The sequence below is a fragment of the Phycodurus eques genome, chromosome 14 (assembly GCF_024500275.1).
Source record: "Phycodurus eques isolate BA_2022a chromosome 14, UOR_Pequ_1.1, whole genome shotgun sequence".
NCBI lineage: Eukaryota > Metazoa > Chordata > Actinopteri > Syngnathiformes > Syngnathidae > Phycodurus > Phycodurus eques.
Window position 1 is genome coordinate 6316590 of NC_084538.1, and position 16861 is coordinate 6333450.

A 16861-nucleotide genomic window follows, 5' to 3' on the forward strand; every position below is an offset into this window, starting at 1 on the left:
AAATAAAATAAATAAAAACATTGGCGGTGTGGGACAGACAACACGTCTGAGAAAGGCAGACAAATGTGCTTTTTCACGATTGCACTGTCAGACTACTGCAATAAAATCTTGTATTCCGCATCCCGTTTTCTTACGATCATTGGGCTTTATCTTGTCAACTCAAATGCGACCGGATACACTCGTTACCGTGGCGACGAACACAAGAGTGGAGCGAGCCGACGGTATTATAAGAACAAAATGGGGGAAAACATGTGTTGGTGGTCACCGGTGCTCAGGACAGGAGAGGACGTTCGTTTAAGGCTTGCTTGAGGCATGATCACGTACTTTTAATACGATACGGCTCACAAGCAGGCAATAAAATGTTATGAAGCCTGGCAAGCTAGCGGTAGCAAGAACGGTTGGACGTAAACACGCCGCCGTTCTGTCGAATCTTGCTCTAAAGTTTCGGTGTGGGTGAAGTCATTTAATTAAAAATAAAGTAATTTAATTACAGTAAGTTAGCACCCATTATTTCTTGTCATGTTGTAATGTTGGTTTGACCTGACTGATTAGAATACACGATCTGACTAGAACAGTGATTTCCAACCTTTATGGAGGCAAGGAGCATATTTTACAATTGAAAAATGTCACGGTGCACACCAACAAACAAAAATGTCACAATAAGTGGATACATTAATTACTGTATTGACTTCCTGCCATCTAATAGAAGACCATTCATTTGTTCTGTCTGTCACTATGCCTCACTGGCATAAATAGAGGAACAAAGATACATTATTTATTGTAAATATAATTTTTTGAGTAATTAAGTACACAAGTATATACAGCAAATGAACAGGTCATTTAAATAGACACATTCCTCCATCTTGTGATCGGATGGGTGATCGATTAACGTTTTTTTAAACTCACTGATCGGTGATCGGCCCCAAAAATCCTTATCGTGTAAAGCCTATTTTTAATGATTGTTTTTTTTCCCCCGTCTCTGTCTGTCAAACGATCCTTTAGTGTGTGTTCAAAATAGGCATGGCAAGCCTTATTAATGGTAACTATGCAAATTTGTTTTAAAAAAGCAATTGAATTTTCAAGCATTTTAACGAGTGGTTAAACTTGCTTCTGGTGGTGATCAAAACAAAGTGCAGAGGTGGCCTATGACATGATGTACACGACCCTCTTCAAAACAATGCAGAGCCGCTGGCAGTGTCCCCGTCCCCCCCCCCCCCCCCCCCCCCCCCCCCCCCCCCACCCAAAAACCCCATTAGCCCCCCTTTCCAGCAGCAGTTCAAAGGAGAGGCTCTCTCCAAACATTATAATATAATTTGGGCCAGCCGTCGGCTTGTAAATAAGTGATGTCTAGGCCCATTGTGTGGCGGGGGCACAGGTTGGAGACAGGCGTCTTTGCTGTTGCCGGCACGAGACAAAGACAGGAGACAGAGCGTCTAACCTTTTGATTCTTCAGAGGATCGCGTCGGCCCGGGACACATCGCCAGCAATCATGCCCCTGACGCGGGGGCGCAGGGTAGGAAAGGGGGTGGGGCAATAGGCTCACCCTCACCCGCAGCCCGGTTGCAATTGGATTAGTGAATGTCCCAGCACATGTTAGCCTAATTGACATTAAAGTGAAATGGGAGAACAATAGGCAGCCTAACGAAAGGCCTGCTACTGCCTTTGAAATGGAATTAAATGTCTGTCACAGCAATTGACAAGACGACAGGGAGAAAAACAGCTTCAGGGCTTTGTGAATAGTTGAAAAGTAGCTAGGAAATAGGAAAAAAAAAATAAAAAATTTTGGGGAACAAAATAAGCCTTGGGCTGCATGAAATGAAACCCCTTAACACTACTTCAGTCGTAGGTAAACCACAGCCCCGAGCGCCGATAGGTGCAACGCGTTTGACCGAGCCTTCCATGCAATTGTCAAAAGAAAATGCTCATAATGTTGTATATAATAATAGTTTTTGGAGGGTTCTTTTACTTTCAGTCGATTAATAAAGTGCTATTTTTAATTTTTTCCTGAATCTGAGCACTGGTAGCCAATGGTCAAAGTAAGTTGTAAGCTATTGATCATCAACTAGGCACTCAATTTCTTGGCAAATTGCGTTTTGATTTATGTTTAGTGTTCTTTAGCATTCATTCATGTACAGTATATGTTGACTTTATGGCAATATATTGTCGCTGTACAAAGGTGAAAATAAGTGTTTATCTCCAAATGTCGTTTTTTTTGTATTTATCAGAAACGCAGCAAAAACGAATTCCTTTGTGTATTCAATTAAAATTCACAAAATCTGGCGAGTCGTGCTTTTCATTGGAGAGCGACAATATATTTTACTACGTTTGCAAAAGACAAAAATGAACAAATTTGGAGATACGTGCATGTCATTGTAGTATTCTAATATGGGTCTTCTGTAATTCATAAAATGTTCTTCTTTGGGAAAAAATGTATATGAGGGTGAGAGAAATAAATATTACTTGTAAAAAAATTCCTTATTTTTTTTCATCTTTACTTTTTTCTCAATAAAAAATGTATACAATCTAATGTACAAGATGAAAAGTTGTACAGCTTTTTTTTTCCATGTTTAAAATAAGGACTCAATTTATTTTTTTAATATGTTGCTATAAATATATATATATATATTTTGTCAAAATATATGATCATATTATCAAAGGAACAACACCAAAAAAAGAGTGAGACAAAAAGTACACCTCAATGTAAAAGTTATAAATAAGGGTCCAAGTGAAATTTTTAAGAAAAGACCTTTTCGAGAGTTGTTTTTTTCTAAATCCAAGTCCGGTTTAGCTCGCGCTTTAGCGGCAGCCGCAGCCCTCCACCACCATTTCCTGGTAGTTTTTTAGCACCACCTTATCATGTTCGTCCAAGTAGAGCATGGAGATGGCGCTGAGCTCCGTGGGCACGCAGCAGGCCTTAGGAATGTTGTTGTTCACAGAGTTCACCAGTGTCTGGACAATGGCATGGTTGGTGGAGTTGAGGTGGTCCGCCAGCGGGAAGGGGCACTCCCCGTGGCAGTAGTAGGCATGGTAGCCAGGGGGCGCCACTATCCAGTCGTTCCAGCCCACGTCGCTGAAGTCGACGTAGAGCGCGTGGCGCCGGCAGTTGCGGTTGCGCTTGCGTCCCCGCTGCTTGGGGCTGCGCTTGGTCCGCTTGGTCAACGGGTGACCTTTGCCGTCGTGGCCGAACGTCACCAAGAGGGGGCGCAGCTGCTCCCAGTCCTCACCGGGCTCCTGGCGGAGCGAGCGGCTGACGCGGACGTGCTCGCCCCGGTGGCGCGGTGTCTCGTCCAGGTGCAGGACCTCCACGGCCAGCCCGTGATTGGGGCGGCGCTGGCGAGTCCAGCGCAGCACGGCGGGGCTGACGTCGAAGCTCTCCCAGCGCGACGTGTTGTGTCGCACCAGCCGCGTGTCTAGGAGCTGCGTGATGAGTTGACCTGGCCGCGGGGCCTTCAACACCTCGTACACATTGATCCGTTGGAGGCCCGCCTTGTTGTCGTCGCCGCCCGCCTCGGCTCTCTGATGCCGGTAGAGGCGCAGTTCGGCCGAGGAGAGCAGCTCGTCCTCGGGAATGCTGCTGAGGTTGAACAGGAAACGTAAGGGCGTGGCCTCACTGTCATCCAACTCGTGCACTCTCTCCATGTGCTCTGAAAGGGAACCAGATGAAAGATTGTTAGGAATTGATTGTAAAAGTGCAGTAGTACCTTGACTTACAAGTTTAATTGTTTCCGTGACCAAGTTCGTAAGACAATTTACTCCTACAGTATATGAAATCAATATACCCCAATAAATTGACCATGTAAATATGTGCAAATTAAGCCTCTTGCATTTGTATTTCTGCTGCATCCACTTCCTTGCTCCAATTGCATCGTTACACACACACACACACACAACTGCTGATAAGTATTTTTTATCTTTTTTTATCTCATTTCATTTTATTATATTAATGTTTCACAAGTCTCAGGACTTATTGGGCTATTGTGGGACCTCGGGTATCGTATTTCGTGCCACATCATGTGTAAATGTGTCTTGGTATGACAATTAAATTTCTTGAATCCTTGAAATATGGGGCGTGGCTTCGTGAGTATCTCATAAACTTGACCGGCTAGTCTCTGTGTGAGTTCGTACTGTTCAAGAAACAGATGAAGAGAGTCTCCATTTTTCCCCCCACTTTAGTCGAAAAAGAAAAAGACCGTGCAACAGCGACCTAACTCAAAAAACTTAATTGGGGCACTTGCAAGTCAAGGTACCACTGTACATCTAATAATCCAACAAGATGACAAAAAATACAGTAATCCCGCCTATTTGCGGTTCACTTTTCCCAAATACACCTATTAGTGTTTTGTGGAACCTTTATCCAGCTATTATCATTTTGTGTTCTTTTTGAAACTCCAGAATACCACATGATGGTGTCAAAGCCTTGTCTAATAGGAACGTAGTACATTGGTGGGATTATGTTGAAGTGACACATCTCGACTGAGAGACAAGCTTTGTATATCAGTGAGAAACTGAGTTTAGACTTTGTGGAAGAAGTAATAGAATCTCAGTTTCATGTATGTGCACTGAAGTGCATAAAAAAATAATCTAATCATATTTAAGCTATTTATTAAGGGTAATGTTATAAAATTAGTTTAAAATGATATTGAACTTTTTGGAATCCTAGTTTGTAATATATTCATGCTTTAAACTACAACCCCAATTCCAATAAAGTTGGGACGTTGTGTTAAACAAATAAAAACAGAATACAATGATTTGCAAATCATGTTCAACCGATATTTAATTGAATACACTACAAAGACAAGATATTTAATGTTCAAACTGATCAACTTTTTGGTTTTTAGCAAATAATCATTAACTTAGAATCTTTGGCTGCAACTCGTTCCAAAAAAAGATGGGACAGGGTCATGCTTACCACTGTGTTATATCACCTTTTCTTTTAACAACATTCAATAAACGTTTGGGAACTGAGGACACTAATTGTTGAAGCTTTGTAGATAGAATTCTTTCCCATTCTTGCTTGATGTACAGTTTCAGCTGTTCAACAGTCCGGGGTCTCCGCTGTGGTATTTTACGCTTCATAATGCGCCACGCATTTTCAATGGGAGACAGGTCTGGACTGCAGGCAGGCCAGTCTAGTACCCGCACTCTTTTACTACGAAGCCACGCTGTTGTAACACGTGCAGAATGTGGTCTGGCATTGTCTTGCTGAAATAAGCAGGGGCGTCCATGAAAAAGACGTTGCTTGGATGGCAGCATATGTTTCTCCAAAACCTGTATGTACCTTTCAGCATTAATGGTGCCTTCACAGATGTTTAAGTTACCCATGCCATTGGCACTAACACAGCCCCATACCATCACAGATGCTGGCTTTTGAACGTCCACAACAGTCCGGATGGTTCTTTTCCTCTTTGGACCGGAGGACACAACGTCCACAATTTTCAAAAACAATTTGAAATGTGGACTCGTCGGACCACAGAACACTTTTCCACTTTGCATCAGTCCATCTTAGATGAGCTTGGGCCCAGAGACGCCGGTGGCGTTTCTGGGTGTTGTTGATAAATGGCTTTTGCTTTGCATAGTAGAGTTTCAAGTTGCCCTTACAGATGTAGCGCCGAACTGTATTAACTGACATTGGTTTTCTGAAGTGTTCCTGAGCCCACGTGGTGATATCCTTTACACATTGATGTCGGTTTTTGATGCAGTGCCGCCTGAGGGATCGAAGGTCACGGCATTCAATGTTGGTTTTCGGCCTTGCCGTTTACATTCAGTGATTTCTCCAGATTCTCTGAACCTTTTGATGATATTATGGACCGTAGATGATGTAATCCCTAAATTCCTTGCAATTGTACGTTGAGGAACATTGTCCTTAAACTGTTCGACTATTTTCTCACGCACTTGTTCACAAAGAGGTGAACCTCGCCCCATCTTTGTTTGTGAATGACTGAGCAATTCAGGAAAACTCCTTTCATACCCAATCATGTCACCCGCCTGTTCCCAATTAGCCTGTTCACCTGTGGGATGTTCCAAACAGGTGTTTGATGAGCATTCCTCAACTTTCTCAGTCTTTTTTGCCACCTGTCACAGCTTTTTTGGAACGTGTTTCAGCCATAAAATTCTAAGTTGATGATTATTAGCTAAAAACAATAAAGTTTATCAGTTTGAACATTACATATTTTGTCTTCGTAGTGTGTTCAATTAAATATAGGTTGAACATGATTTGCAAATCATTGTATTCTGTTTTTATTTATGTTTAAGACAACGTTTCAACTTCATTGGAATTGGGGTTGTATTAATATAGGTAGTTATGAAAGTTTTTTTAGTGGGGGTGTCGTCAATTAGTCGCGTTGTTCCGCTAATCTCGGCAGGGCTCGGTCCCTGTCCCCTGAAATTATCTATAGATACAGTATTGTACTGCTACTACAACGACGACGTCTTTAAAGTTGTTCTGTTGTTGATAAAAGTTTAAGCAATAACAGAACCTGCTTCAACATTTCGAAGTTAGCGTTGATAATAATGCACTCTAGTCCTCCCCACTCCACGGTCATGTACATTAAAAAGTTATTGACATCAGCCTAACAAGAAGTAGTAACGTCCGCAACCTTCTACGATGGAGGTTTAAGAAATAACCCAGAACCTGCTTGAAAATTGTGAACATTCCGAAGTTATCTTTGATAATGTTCCAGTCCAGACCTCTAGGTGGCAGTAATGCACATTACAAGTGGTTGACAAGTACCAAAGCAATGTCGCCACCTTCTGTGGATCGTATTTCGCATTACATAGTGATTGAGAACTGTCATAAATTTACCCTTCACCCTATTTTTAATATCGGTTTTTCACATTTTCAAGTTGTACATCTAATGAATCAAAAGCAATTCTTTTCAGTGGTGAAAATCTATTTAATATTCGGATAAATTGAGTTACGATCTTAGTCACCGAAATGAATTAAACTCGCAAGTCATTACCACTGTACCTTTTTTCCCAAAGTACTGTATCTCGTGGACTCACTCGCCTTTCTCCGAGCACTTTGCTGAAACACGCATCCAGAGGAGGGTGGTGATTAACGTACCACAACTACAGTATAAACACAGTGGAGGCTCCCGGTTCCGTGCTCGCGATGCAGATTTCTGGCGAGATCACCATTGTTGAGGTGGGGATGGGGGGGGGGGGGGGGGGCGTGGTTTGTGGGGTGGAGGAATGTTGTGTCTACTATTTTCCTGCTCAATCCACCCCTGTTATTTCACACCCAGACCCTAATCTTGCCCAGGTGGTTCTCATTATTAAAACCTGCTGTGGTTCTGATTAGCGCTGCCCAGCGGTTTGTTAGCTTGAGATACATTCGGCAATTTATTTATGTATTCTTGTTTTTTTTTTTTTTTTTTTTGCGATGCAAGTCAGCTGAGTCGGACATTCGCAGAGGTGGATGAATGAAGAAGTAAAATGTCAATGGACTCGCACAATAACTGAGACCTGAAAGTGAGCACTCCCACTCAAAAGAACTCCAAGCGTATTATTAACATAGTTTAGATCCTAAAACAAAAAAAAAGAACGGAAGGGTAGATTCTTGTACAGGGCAGTAGAAGCCCTTCTTACATATGTTTTACTTACACATATATTGCATTACATGTACAGCTACTTGTACCTCACTATTAAGAAGTCCATTCAACTTTATATTCGATTTATTTTTAAACTAAAAATAATGTCTACCCGATTGTTTATTTTCTATACACTAAGACTAATAGTTAAGATAAGTATATGGTATGTGCCTTATTTAGGCAGAAATTAGCGTACCTTTGATATAGTAGCTCATTATCTGTGTCCATGTTTAAGATGTGGCTCACACCTTCAAGCACCTTTTCTGCTTGTATATACAATACAAGTTTATAATAAATATGTGACCTTTTTAAGCTGATGGAACCTTAAACATGATGGACGAATCTCATCAAAACACACATTTTAGGCGGCACTCGGGTATACACTACCTCACAAGTCTTCATAATTGCCCAGATATCGCTCGATCTCATACACTTCCCTGTACAAGACAAATCTCGTCAAAGTCCAATGAAAGGCATGTCTCTCCAATTTCACCCCTTTTATTTACCACCGCAATAAATTTAGTTTTCTTTAATGGTTAAAAAAAAAAAAGGGGGGGGGGGGTGACAAAATGTGTGTCTTCAAATGACTTTTCTGTTTCTTTTTTTTAAACAACGAAATATATATTTATTCCCTTTAAACTAAACTTAAGTGCACATCAAGTGTACTTCATACATACATGGATCGGAGTTCAATTTAAGTATAGTTTCACAAATATACAGAATAAATTCAGTACATTTGGCCAATCCGTGTTAAAAAGTATGCCTTCATTTTTTTGTGCAGTAGCCTGTTATCTTTACATACATTTTCGGCGGCCGGCGCTCAAGCACACCTTCAACAAACTATCTTTTATACTTATTTTATTCATTAGTTTATTTATTCATACATGACCTTTATACGCTGATTGAACCTTAAAATAACTGGTTAAGTTTTGTCGGGTGTCCAATGAAAAGCAGGCATTTTTTCCTTTTATTGGAAAAAAATGACAAATCGACAGTTCTTTAACTGATAAAGTATATATATATTTTTTTTTTCTCTACAACAACAAAAACATGCGTATGCTTTTAGTTTACTTTCTATAAATAGATCAGAGGCCTACTCAAGACAAGGAGACCCATATTCTGTGTACATAATTTAGGCTGTGCTTTGGCACACCTTTATCTTGTACACTTACATGTACAAATTTATCAATTCATAGATGACCAGGTGGACAAATCTAATCAATGTCCAATGAAATTTAGGAGGCACTGAAGCACACCTTCAACCAACTGTCTTATACATGTACACATTTTATGAATACCTATGTCTAACAATTTTAACACTGATAGCTAGACTTTATTTATTTTGTATTTTTATTTTTATTTTCCACTTTCATACTACACTAGTTCCATAGGACCTAAAACCAAGGTTTCCAAGTTCAACACACTTGTTTCCCCTCTGGTTCATTCCTTCCTTGACCCTTAAGGATTTATCCGACTCGTTTAAGGCTTTCCGACCACAGTTTACCTCCAGCAGATCAGTCAACCACAAGTTCCTTCAACATTAATCGAAATCCACCAGCCTTGGTCACCGCAACTACGTCCCGTCCCCTACATCGCACTCGACTCTGAGGCACTTTTTTCCATCCCTCTCCTCTCGGGCACCCACATTGTTAGCAGTGGCCGTCTTTATTTAGAACGGGGCAGAGTAGAATTAAAGATAATTGCACGTTGAGGAAGGTCGTTTTTTTTTTTTTTTTTTTTTGGTCCAAAAAAAAAATTCCATCTCCACATAAACTGGAGAGTTGCAATCCAGTTTTCCGAGTTGCTCCCTGCAGGATGTGGTTAGACGTAGACGTCGGTAATATGAAGGTATGCTTTTTGCTGAAGATGTTAACCAAACCCTTTAGTCCAACGAGGCTCTGGAGAGTTTTTCTCGAGCAGATTTTGCTCATCTGGCAGCACTTTCACATTAAAATCTGTTTGGAAGCCCAAATCACGTACATCCAATTGGATGATTTGTTTTAATAAAATGACGGAAACCCATTTTAAGAGACTTATCGTTGTACTGGTATGTGTGCAAATATTTGAAAAAATGATTGAGTGATTCTAATGAGGACAATAAAGGCACTTTATAGTGATATTGACCCTCATAAGTTTATAATGTTAAACGGTATATTTAAAACTGACTGAACCTTAAAATAAAGACAAATAAATGATTTTTAAAAATGTATTTCTCAAAAATGGCTCAAATCACTTTTTGTTTTCGAAAAAGTATTAAAGATGAGGCATAGGCCATTTCTTTCTAAGCTGGAAAGCTGCTCTCTGCTGTGTGTGGTTAATCATAAAAGGCGCTTAATATGAAGGTGTGCTTTTTACTTGAGCTACTAACCAAACATTTTAGTCCAGCGAGGCTCTCGAAAGTTTTTCTAGCAAATTTTCGCAGCTTGTCAGGCAGCGTTTGGTTACCACATCCTAAAAATCTTTAGTTATAGTGAGACGGGTGGCGCTGTCATCTTCCAATCTTTTTTTTTTTTTTTTTTATTACTCCCTTAATACGCTGCAGCGCTAGCCAACTCTGAGGAAATCCCAACTCCTTACTACACGTTCCACTCCCAATTTTTTTCCATCCTTACCTTCGTGGTGGAAGCCCCTCACAGTGTTGGCTCGGCTGGCCGACCTTTCCGGGTACTCGAAGGCGAATTCGTCGCCGCCCCCGGACTCCTCTCCCTCCCCGGACTGCAGCCGATACAGGTCCAGCATGTAGCGCGGCACGGCGGCTGAGCTGCTGGGCCTGGGCCGCCTCTTGAGGCCGAACATGTGCAGCAGGGTGGCCTCGAAGTCCCGCAGCAGTTCATGGCTCTGAGCGTCCGAACGACCCTGCAGGCCCGACACTTTCTTTTTCCCTTCTTCAGGTATCAGACTGGCATGGTTGCTCTCTCCCAGCAGGACTTGGCATATGAAAAGGACCATCAGCATTCGATTACCAGGAATCATGATGTCTCTGATGGGACACAGGTTACAAGAATGGAAATTCAACTTTGACCCGCCTGGAGACAAGATTTCATAACCGCCAGCTAATTGGTTTTCATGATCCGGTCTGGCTTGTTTACAGTAAAGAAGACCCTCTCAGATCACTTGCATGTGGTCTTTGGTGACATACTTCAAAGGTAAGACCAAATTTGATTTCAGGTGGCGCTCGGCCATACAGTTAGCTTCAACAATCTGGTACACTCACAAAAGCATGTTTCCGTATTTTTCTGAATTATGTTTTTATCAATAATTGAAGAAAAAACAAAGACTTTTGAATGAATTTGAGCTTTCATTCCCGCCACTTAAAACAAAAAAAGGTAAGACCAAGGGCCAATTTTCAACCGCCTGTCGTCGGCCAAACTAAAAATGGGGTGACTTTAACAAAGTCACATGCCACTTACTTACCGACAGAAAATAAAGCATGGGAAAACAGTCCATGTTTGTTGGGAGCAAGCTGCGGACACACACGTTCTTCCAGGAAATGTTAGGTGGCGTTGGGTGGCTGCAGGAGAACGTAGGAGTGAGCCTGTTCCTGGAACAGACACACATACAAAGAGCTTATAAACTTAATTAGAAGATTGCAAACATATAAAGATGTGTCTCAAAGCTTTTTTTTTAATGACCATGTGTGTCTGAAAATGCAAAAATAAAAGTTTCCAAATTGTACCAGGTTTTTTATGCTCGTGCACGTAGCTAAACGCAAACAATTTGAAAAAAATGTCCATACTAAGTCATATGCACCTGATGCTTAAAAACGCGAAGATAAAATGTTATTTGCACTGGGTGGTTGACTTATACCAGTTACTGCACAGCTCATAGTAGAAAATACATCAAAACTGAGTCATTGGCCTGTTCATGTTCCAGTAGAAAATATGCCAAGTCAAGTCATCTGACCGTGAAATGCAGAGATAAAATGATTCTGTTTGTACAAGGTTGTTGGCAGGTTCCCGTTCCAGCAACACACTAATAGGTAGGAGTAATGCTTTTTTAAATCGAAATTAGATTCAAGTTTCTCCAGATAAGCACATTCAACCTTATTAGTTCCTCCAGACCAGGAACACACAGTACAGTAATCCACCGATCAGTAAGGTTTGGTTTACTTCAGTGCAGAGTTTTATTTCGTTTCAATGGTCAGTATTTGTGAAGTGTACCAAAACAACTGATGCATTCTGTACAGAAGCGGTACGATACCTAAACGCTAGACCCGTTGGTGAACAACAGAGAATTGTCACCTCCGCAACACGGAATTTGCTTTTGCTTTACAGAATTTGCTTTACAAATCGCTTCTTTTTACACTGTTTCTCACTGCTGTGGTCCTGCGCTATTTCCAAAGGTTCGCATAGCGTAGGTCGGGCATTATCATTCTAAATCGAACTCAACGTCTATCTCCAGGAAAGGTCTTTAATCAAAAGCAAGGCATTTCTAGGAACAGGCCTCTCCGAGAGAAACAGTGGAAAACATATCTGCAGTGGTATTAATAGACTTGTCAAGTGAGGCAACACACGTGAAATGATGTCGTAAGGTGGAATACTCATCTTGATTTATTACACATTACACTGTCTGACACTGAGGAGAAAAGCAGTGTTGGGTGTGTTTCTTTTTTTTCTTGGTCATTAAATGCACCACAGTGTTGAATCACAATCGTAAAAGTGTTTATTAAGTTTACACTCAAGAGTGACGTTGGTGTTTGGTCATCCTTTTAGATGCTGAAGCCAAATACATTCATAGAAAAAAAAGTGTTTGTGTGAACCAGGGATGAGCATTTGACTACATTTCTGTATGTTGTTGGTCTACACCTGTTCTGCACAGCGAGTTACCTGCGTTTGAAACGTAAAAACGCAACGATAAATGTTGCGTTTTTGTAGCTACTTTTGGTCTGTTCTTTTTCATGCACAAAGGTGACAGCCAAATATACAAAAAAACATGTCGAAACCAAATCGTCTGCATGAAAATGAACAATTAATTGATTGTTTTTAAATTATTTGTCTAATTTAAAAAATGTAAATGGATGAAAATGTCATGTATGTTTTTCAACTTCGTGATTCACAAAATTATTTTACGAGTCAAACCATACAAAACCATACAAAACAGTGTTATTGTATGTGTTATTTTTGGGGGATGAAAACAGAACTCAAAAAATGTGGAGATGCAATGCATTGTCACAAAAAAGGCAAACTAGTTGAGACTGACTCAACGGCACCTCTGCTGGTAGCAGCCATGCAGTGCACTCCATGTTTAGCTCAACAAAATGCGATTGTTTTTTTAACGATCGAATCATAGAATAGTTTTACCTGCAACACGATTAAAAACAAAACAAATCAAAACAATTGACTAAGCATTGGAACAAAAACACTTTTTTTCAATTGAGACCAGATAAACAGGAGTGCACTCCATTTTGCTTCGATGGAATTGTGATAAATGAATCTTTTTTTTCTTTTGAAACCTTTTCACACTTTTAGAATCTCTGAATGTTCCAAACTGTTTTTTTTCCCCATGACAGAGAAGGCTAAGGAGTTGCACAACATACCGAGACGCCCACGTTACGATCTTCTTTGGCACCGTAAACTGGTTGAGGTCGCTCGATGGAGTCCGCATCATTGACGAAATTCTTTACGATCGATTGATCAATTATTCTACCCGCTGCTACTCACGCATGCGCATAGTTGTCACTTGTTGGATTTAAAAGATTTTTTGGATACGCCGCCGCCGGCCTGGTGAAGTGGAAAAAAAAAAAGGAGACTCACAGTGGCCGATGCACTTTTAGCCGTTTATTGAACGGTACAAACAGTCAAACACACAAATACAAAATTAGGAGACTTGGCAAGCATGGACAGACTAACCAGCCATATTCGTGATGACACTTTCTAGGCCACGCCCCCTTTAAAGGGCGACAGATCAGACTCACAGTTGTTATTGTAACTTCCGGCTTGTCCCAACGTACAGTAATTACGCCGTATAAAACCAATTTATTTCTTTACATTTGCATGTTTTTATACAATACAGTCCCTATTTTTTTCCCCATGCTTTTTGCGGGCTTGAATAGATGAATGTAATTTCAATTCATTTCAATGGGGAATATTGCGTAAATTAAGTTACGAGCTTGGTCACTGATCCGATTAACCTCGTAAGTCAAGTTACCACTGCACATACAAGGATACTTTTTTAATATGACCCGCGATTGACCCTGCGCTCGCTCGGTCATGACACTAAACCCTGTGCATGTGTTGGCGTTCCGTTTATACACACACACACACAGCCGGGAAATCGGCAGCCAATGCATGACTAGACTAGACTGAGCGAGGACGGTTCGGAACATGATCAGGTCTATTACCCATGGGTTGGGAGGTGTGTGTGTGTGTGTGTGGGTGTGTGTGGGGTGGGGGTGGAGATAACGTGTGTGTTTATCAGTGACAACAAGCGTTCATTGTAAAGAGAGAGAGCGACGGGGGCCTCTCCCATCATTAAAGGAATTGAAAATATAGCGACCACAACTGAACATCTTGTAACCGTAAACAAAGTGATGATGAAAGATCATTAGGTGACTTGGCTTCTACGCCATTTTATTGAATATTTGTTACTGTAATATTATAATGAATATGACATCAGCACACGAGGAAGACAATTTGCAACAACGACAAAAAACAACAACAACAAAAGCAGGCCGCAATTGTGACCCTGGCCTTCTAAAGCAGAGATAATGTGTTTCTTGAGGAATTTGACTACCGGGGTTGGGTTGGTGTTGCAAACCGACCAATCGGTAGCCAGTGATTTTTATCGTTTCGGTTGTCCCTAATTGGTTTGCAGTCACGGGAGCAGAAGCGGGTTGTGATGGGCCACAGATATTAACTACTTCTACTGTAGTCTGCGCTAGCTATGACGTCACTTTGGTTTTGTTATTTTATTTCAATAGCAACTTGACATCAAAGGACAAAATGTTTTAGTTTTTACATCAAAGGCAAACATCAAAGGCTTTGATGTGGTTGTTTATTGGTTTGCTGTTTTCTGCCTTTCAGATAGCAGCTAACAAGCAAAAATGGACTCATTTTAGAAAATCAAGCAATGTTCAATCTTATTTATTTTAGTTTTCATGAAGTCCTCCGAGGGCCATTCTATATTTGTGGAAAAATATGATCAAGGTTGCCCAACCCTGCTGTAAAACCCACACTATAAGCTGAATTGCATAACAAGATTGCAGAGCCAAAAAATAAAAAATGCACCCCATAAATTAAAAAAAAAAAAAAAATCAAGTAGTAATGGCTAAAATTGAAAAATACAAATTAAAACACTTGATGAGTTCTTATTTTCAATTGTATATTTAAAAATAGAGATATTTTTAATTTTATAACTTTTAATTAAATAACCCTACATTTAGAAAAAAATGAAATACAAAATACTAAATCTAATAAATACTCCTAGAATCAGGGGGAAAAAATATTTTAGCGCTGAATTTGGACAAATATATAAAATAATAATAATAAATAATATACTGCTAGCGTTAGATTAAAAAAATACTCATTAATACTCGTAGAAAATTAACACAAAACTATAGATAGTAATAAGTAGTCCTTATTTCATCAATACGGGACCTATCCACCTATTGTATCACTAAATGTTCAGGTTTAACCCACGCTGGTGTTGGTGTTATTGTAACTTACACGTCATCTTATACGTGTGTGTGCGTGCCCTTTGTCCTTCTCCACTCAATTTAGACATTTTAGACACACACGCACAAACGCATGCTATAAGTTTCTGTAAATGCATCCACGTTTTGTGACGTGATAGTTCGAATTTAACAACCCTCGTGTGTTGCTCGCAAAAGGGCAGATGTTCCACAACACAGCCATGCGCACGACTTATGTGAACAATTAATGACGCTGTCATTCGGACATAAATCCATGCGTAAAAACAACAAATAAAATACAAAAATGCCACTTGAATGAGTTCGTCCGTCATGTGAGATGGCAGAGTAACGTCACACTCACATATTGCAATATGGAGCGTTCACTGTAAGTTAAATTGAGCATTTACACCAATATTAAGAAGAAGAAGAAAAGAAAAAGAAAAAAAACCACTCTAATGTACAAAGCAACAAGTTGGTTAGGTCAGTGAACGCCTCACCGGGGTGGACGCGTCAGCCTAGGAGCGGGACTCACCATCAGTAGAGGTCCAGGTCCAAACAAGTTCAGTATCAAGATGGACGTGATACAGTCATAAAGTCCAGGAAGGATAAATAAGGTCAAAAATAAATAAATAAATAAATAAAGCGAGCCTTAATGGGAAATCGGACGTCTTCGGGGTTCAATAAATCCCTTCCAAGGTGTCTCCAGACAGGAGGCGGCGCGGCGTGAGCGAGGGGCTGCGAGCGGGTCAGCCGGCGCCGCTCCTCGTCTGAAGGGGGATGGATGCGGGGTGGCACGGAAAACCAGAGCGAGCGAGGGCGGTGCGCAGCAGGGACGCGTCCGAAATGAGCCAGCATCCGAGGCCACGAGCGCTTTTTATGTGTCCGCCCAATTTCAAGCTGCCTGCCCAGCCCTCCTCCTCCTCCTCCTCCTCCTCCTCCTCCACCTCCACCTCCTCCCTTCTTCTTCTTCTTCTCCCTACTCCCTCCCTCGTACGTTCGCGATCCCCACCTCCTCGCTTATCTGTCTCGAACACCTTGAATAACCCCCCCCAACCAAAAGATCTCGTTTGATCACAGTGTCAAACTGGTGGCCCGGGGGCCAGATCCGGCCCGCCACATCATTTTATGTGGCCCACCACAGCAAATCATGTGCGTCGACTTCATGTTTCTTGAGAAAACATCCATCCATTTTCTGAGCCGCTTCTCCTCACTAGGGTCGCGGGCGTGCTGGAGCCTATCCCAGCTGTCATCGGGCAGGAGGCGGGGCACACCCTGAACTGGTTGCCAGCCAATCGCAGGGCACATACAAACAAACAACCAGTCGCACTCACAGTCATGCCTGCGGGCAATTTAGAGTCTCCAATTAATGCATGTTTTTGGGATGTGGGAGGAAACCGGAGTGCCCAGAGAAAACCCACGCAGGCACAGGGAGAACATGCAAACTCCACACAGGCGGGGCCGGGGATGGAACCCGGGTCCTCAGACCTGTGAGGCTGACGCTCTAAACAGTCGTCCACCGTGCCGCTGAGAACATATCAAAATTGCAAAGTGTCTTCACTTGTAAAACCGTTGAGAAATTGCAACCATTTTTTCCCAATTTTTTTGCCAATCCCCCTTTTAAAATGTTTTCAATTTTAGTTGG

The 16861-nt window shown here is 41.3% G+C and overlaps 1 protein-coding gene across 1 annotated transcript; it reads right to left on the reverse strand.

Annotated features, from left to right (window-relative positions):
• Nucleotides 1-2566: 2566 nt before the first annotated feature.
• Nucleotides 2567-16048, reverse strand: bmp4 (bone morphogenetic protein 4). Its single transcript, XM_061696746.1, has 4 exons — nucleotides 15752-16048; nucleotides 11004-11130; nucleotides 10202-10569; nucleotides 2567-3644 (listed from the first exon to the last, which is right to left on the reverse strand). Exons 3-4 carry the CDS (start codon nucleotides 10560-10562, stop codon nucleotides 2797-2799), a joined length of 1209 nt encoding a protein of 402 aa, XP_061552730.1. The 5' UTR covers nucleotides 10563-10569; nucleotides 11004-11130; nucleotides 15752-16048; the 3' UTR covers nucleotides 2567-2796.
• Nucleotides 16049-16861: the final 813 nt, after the last annotated feature.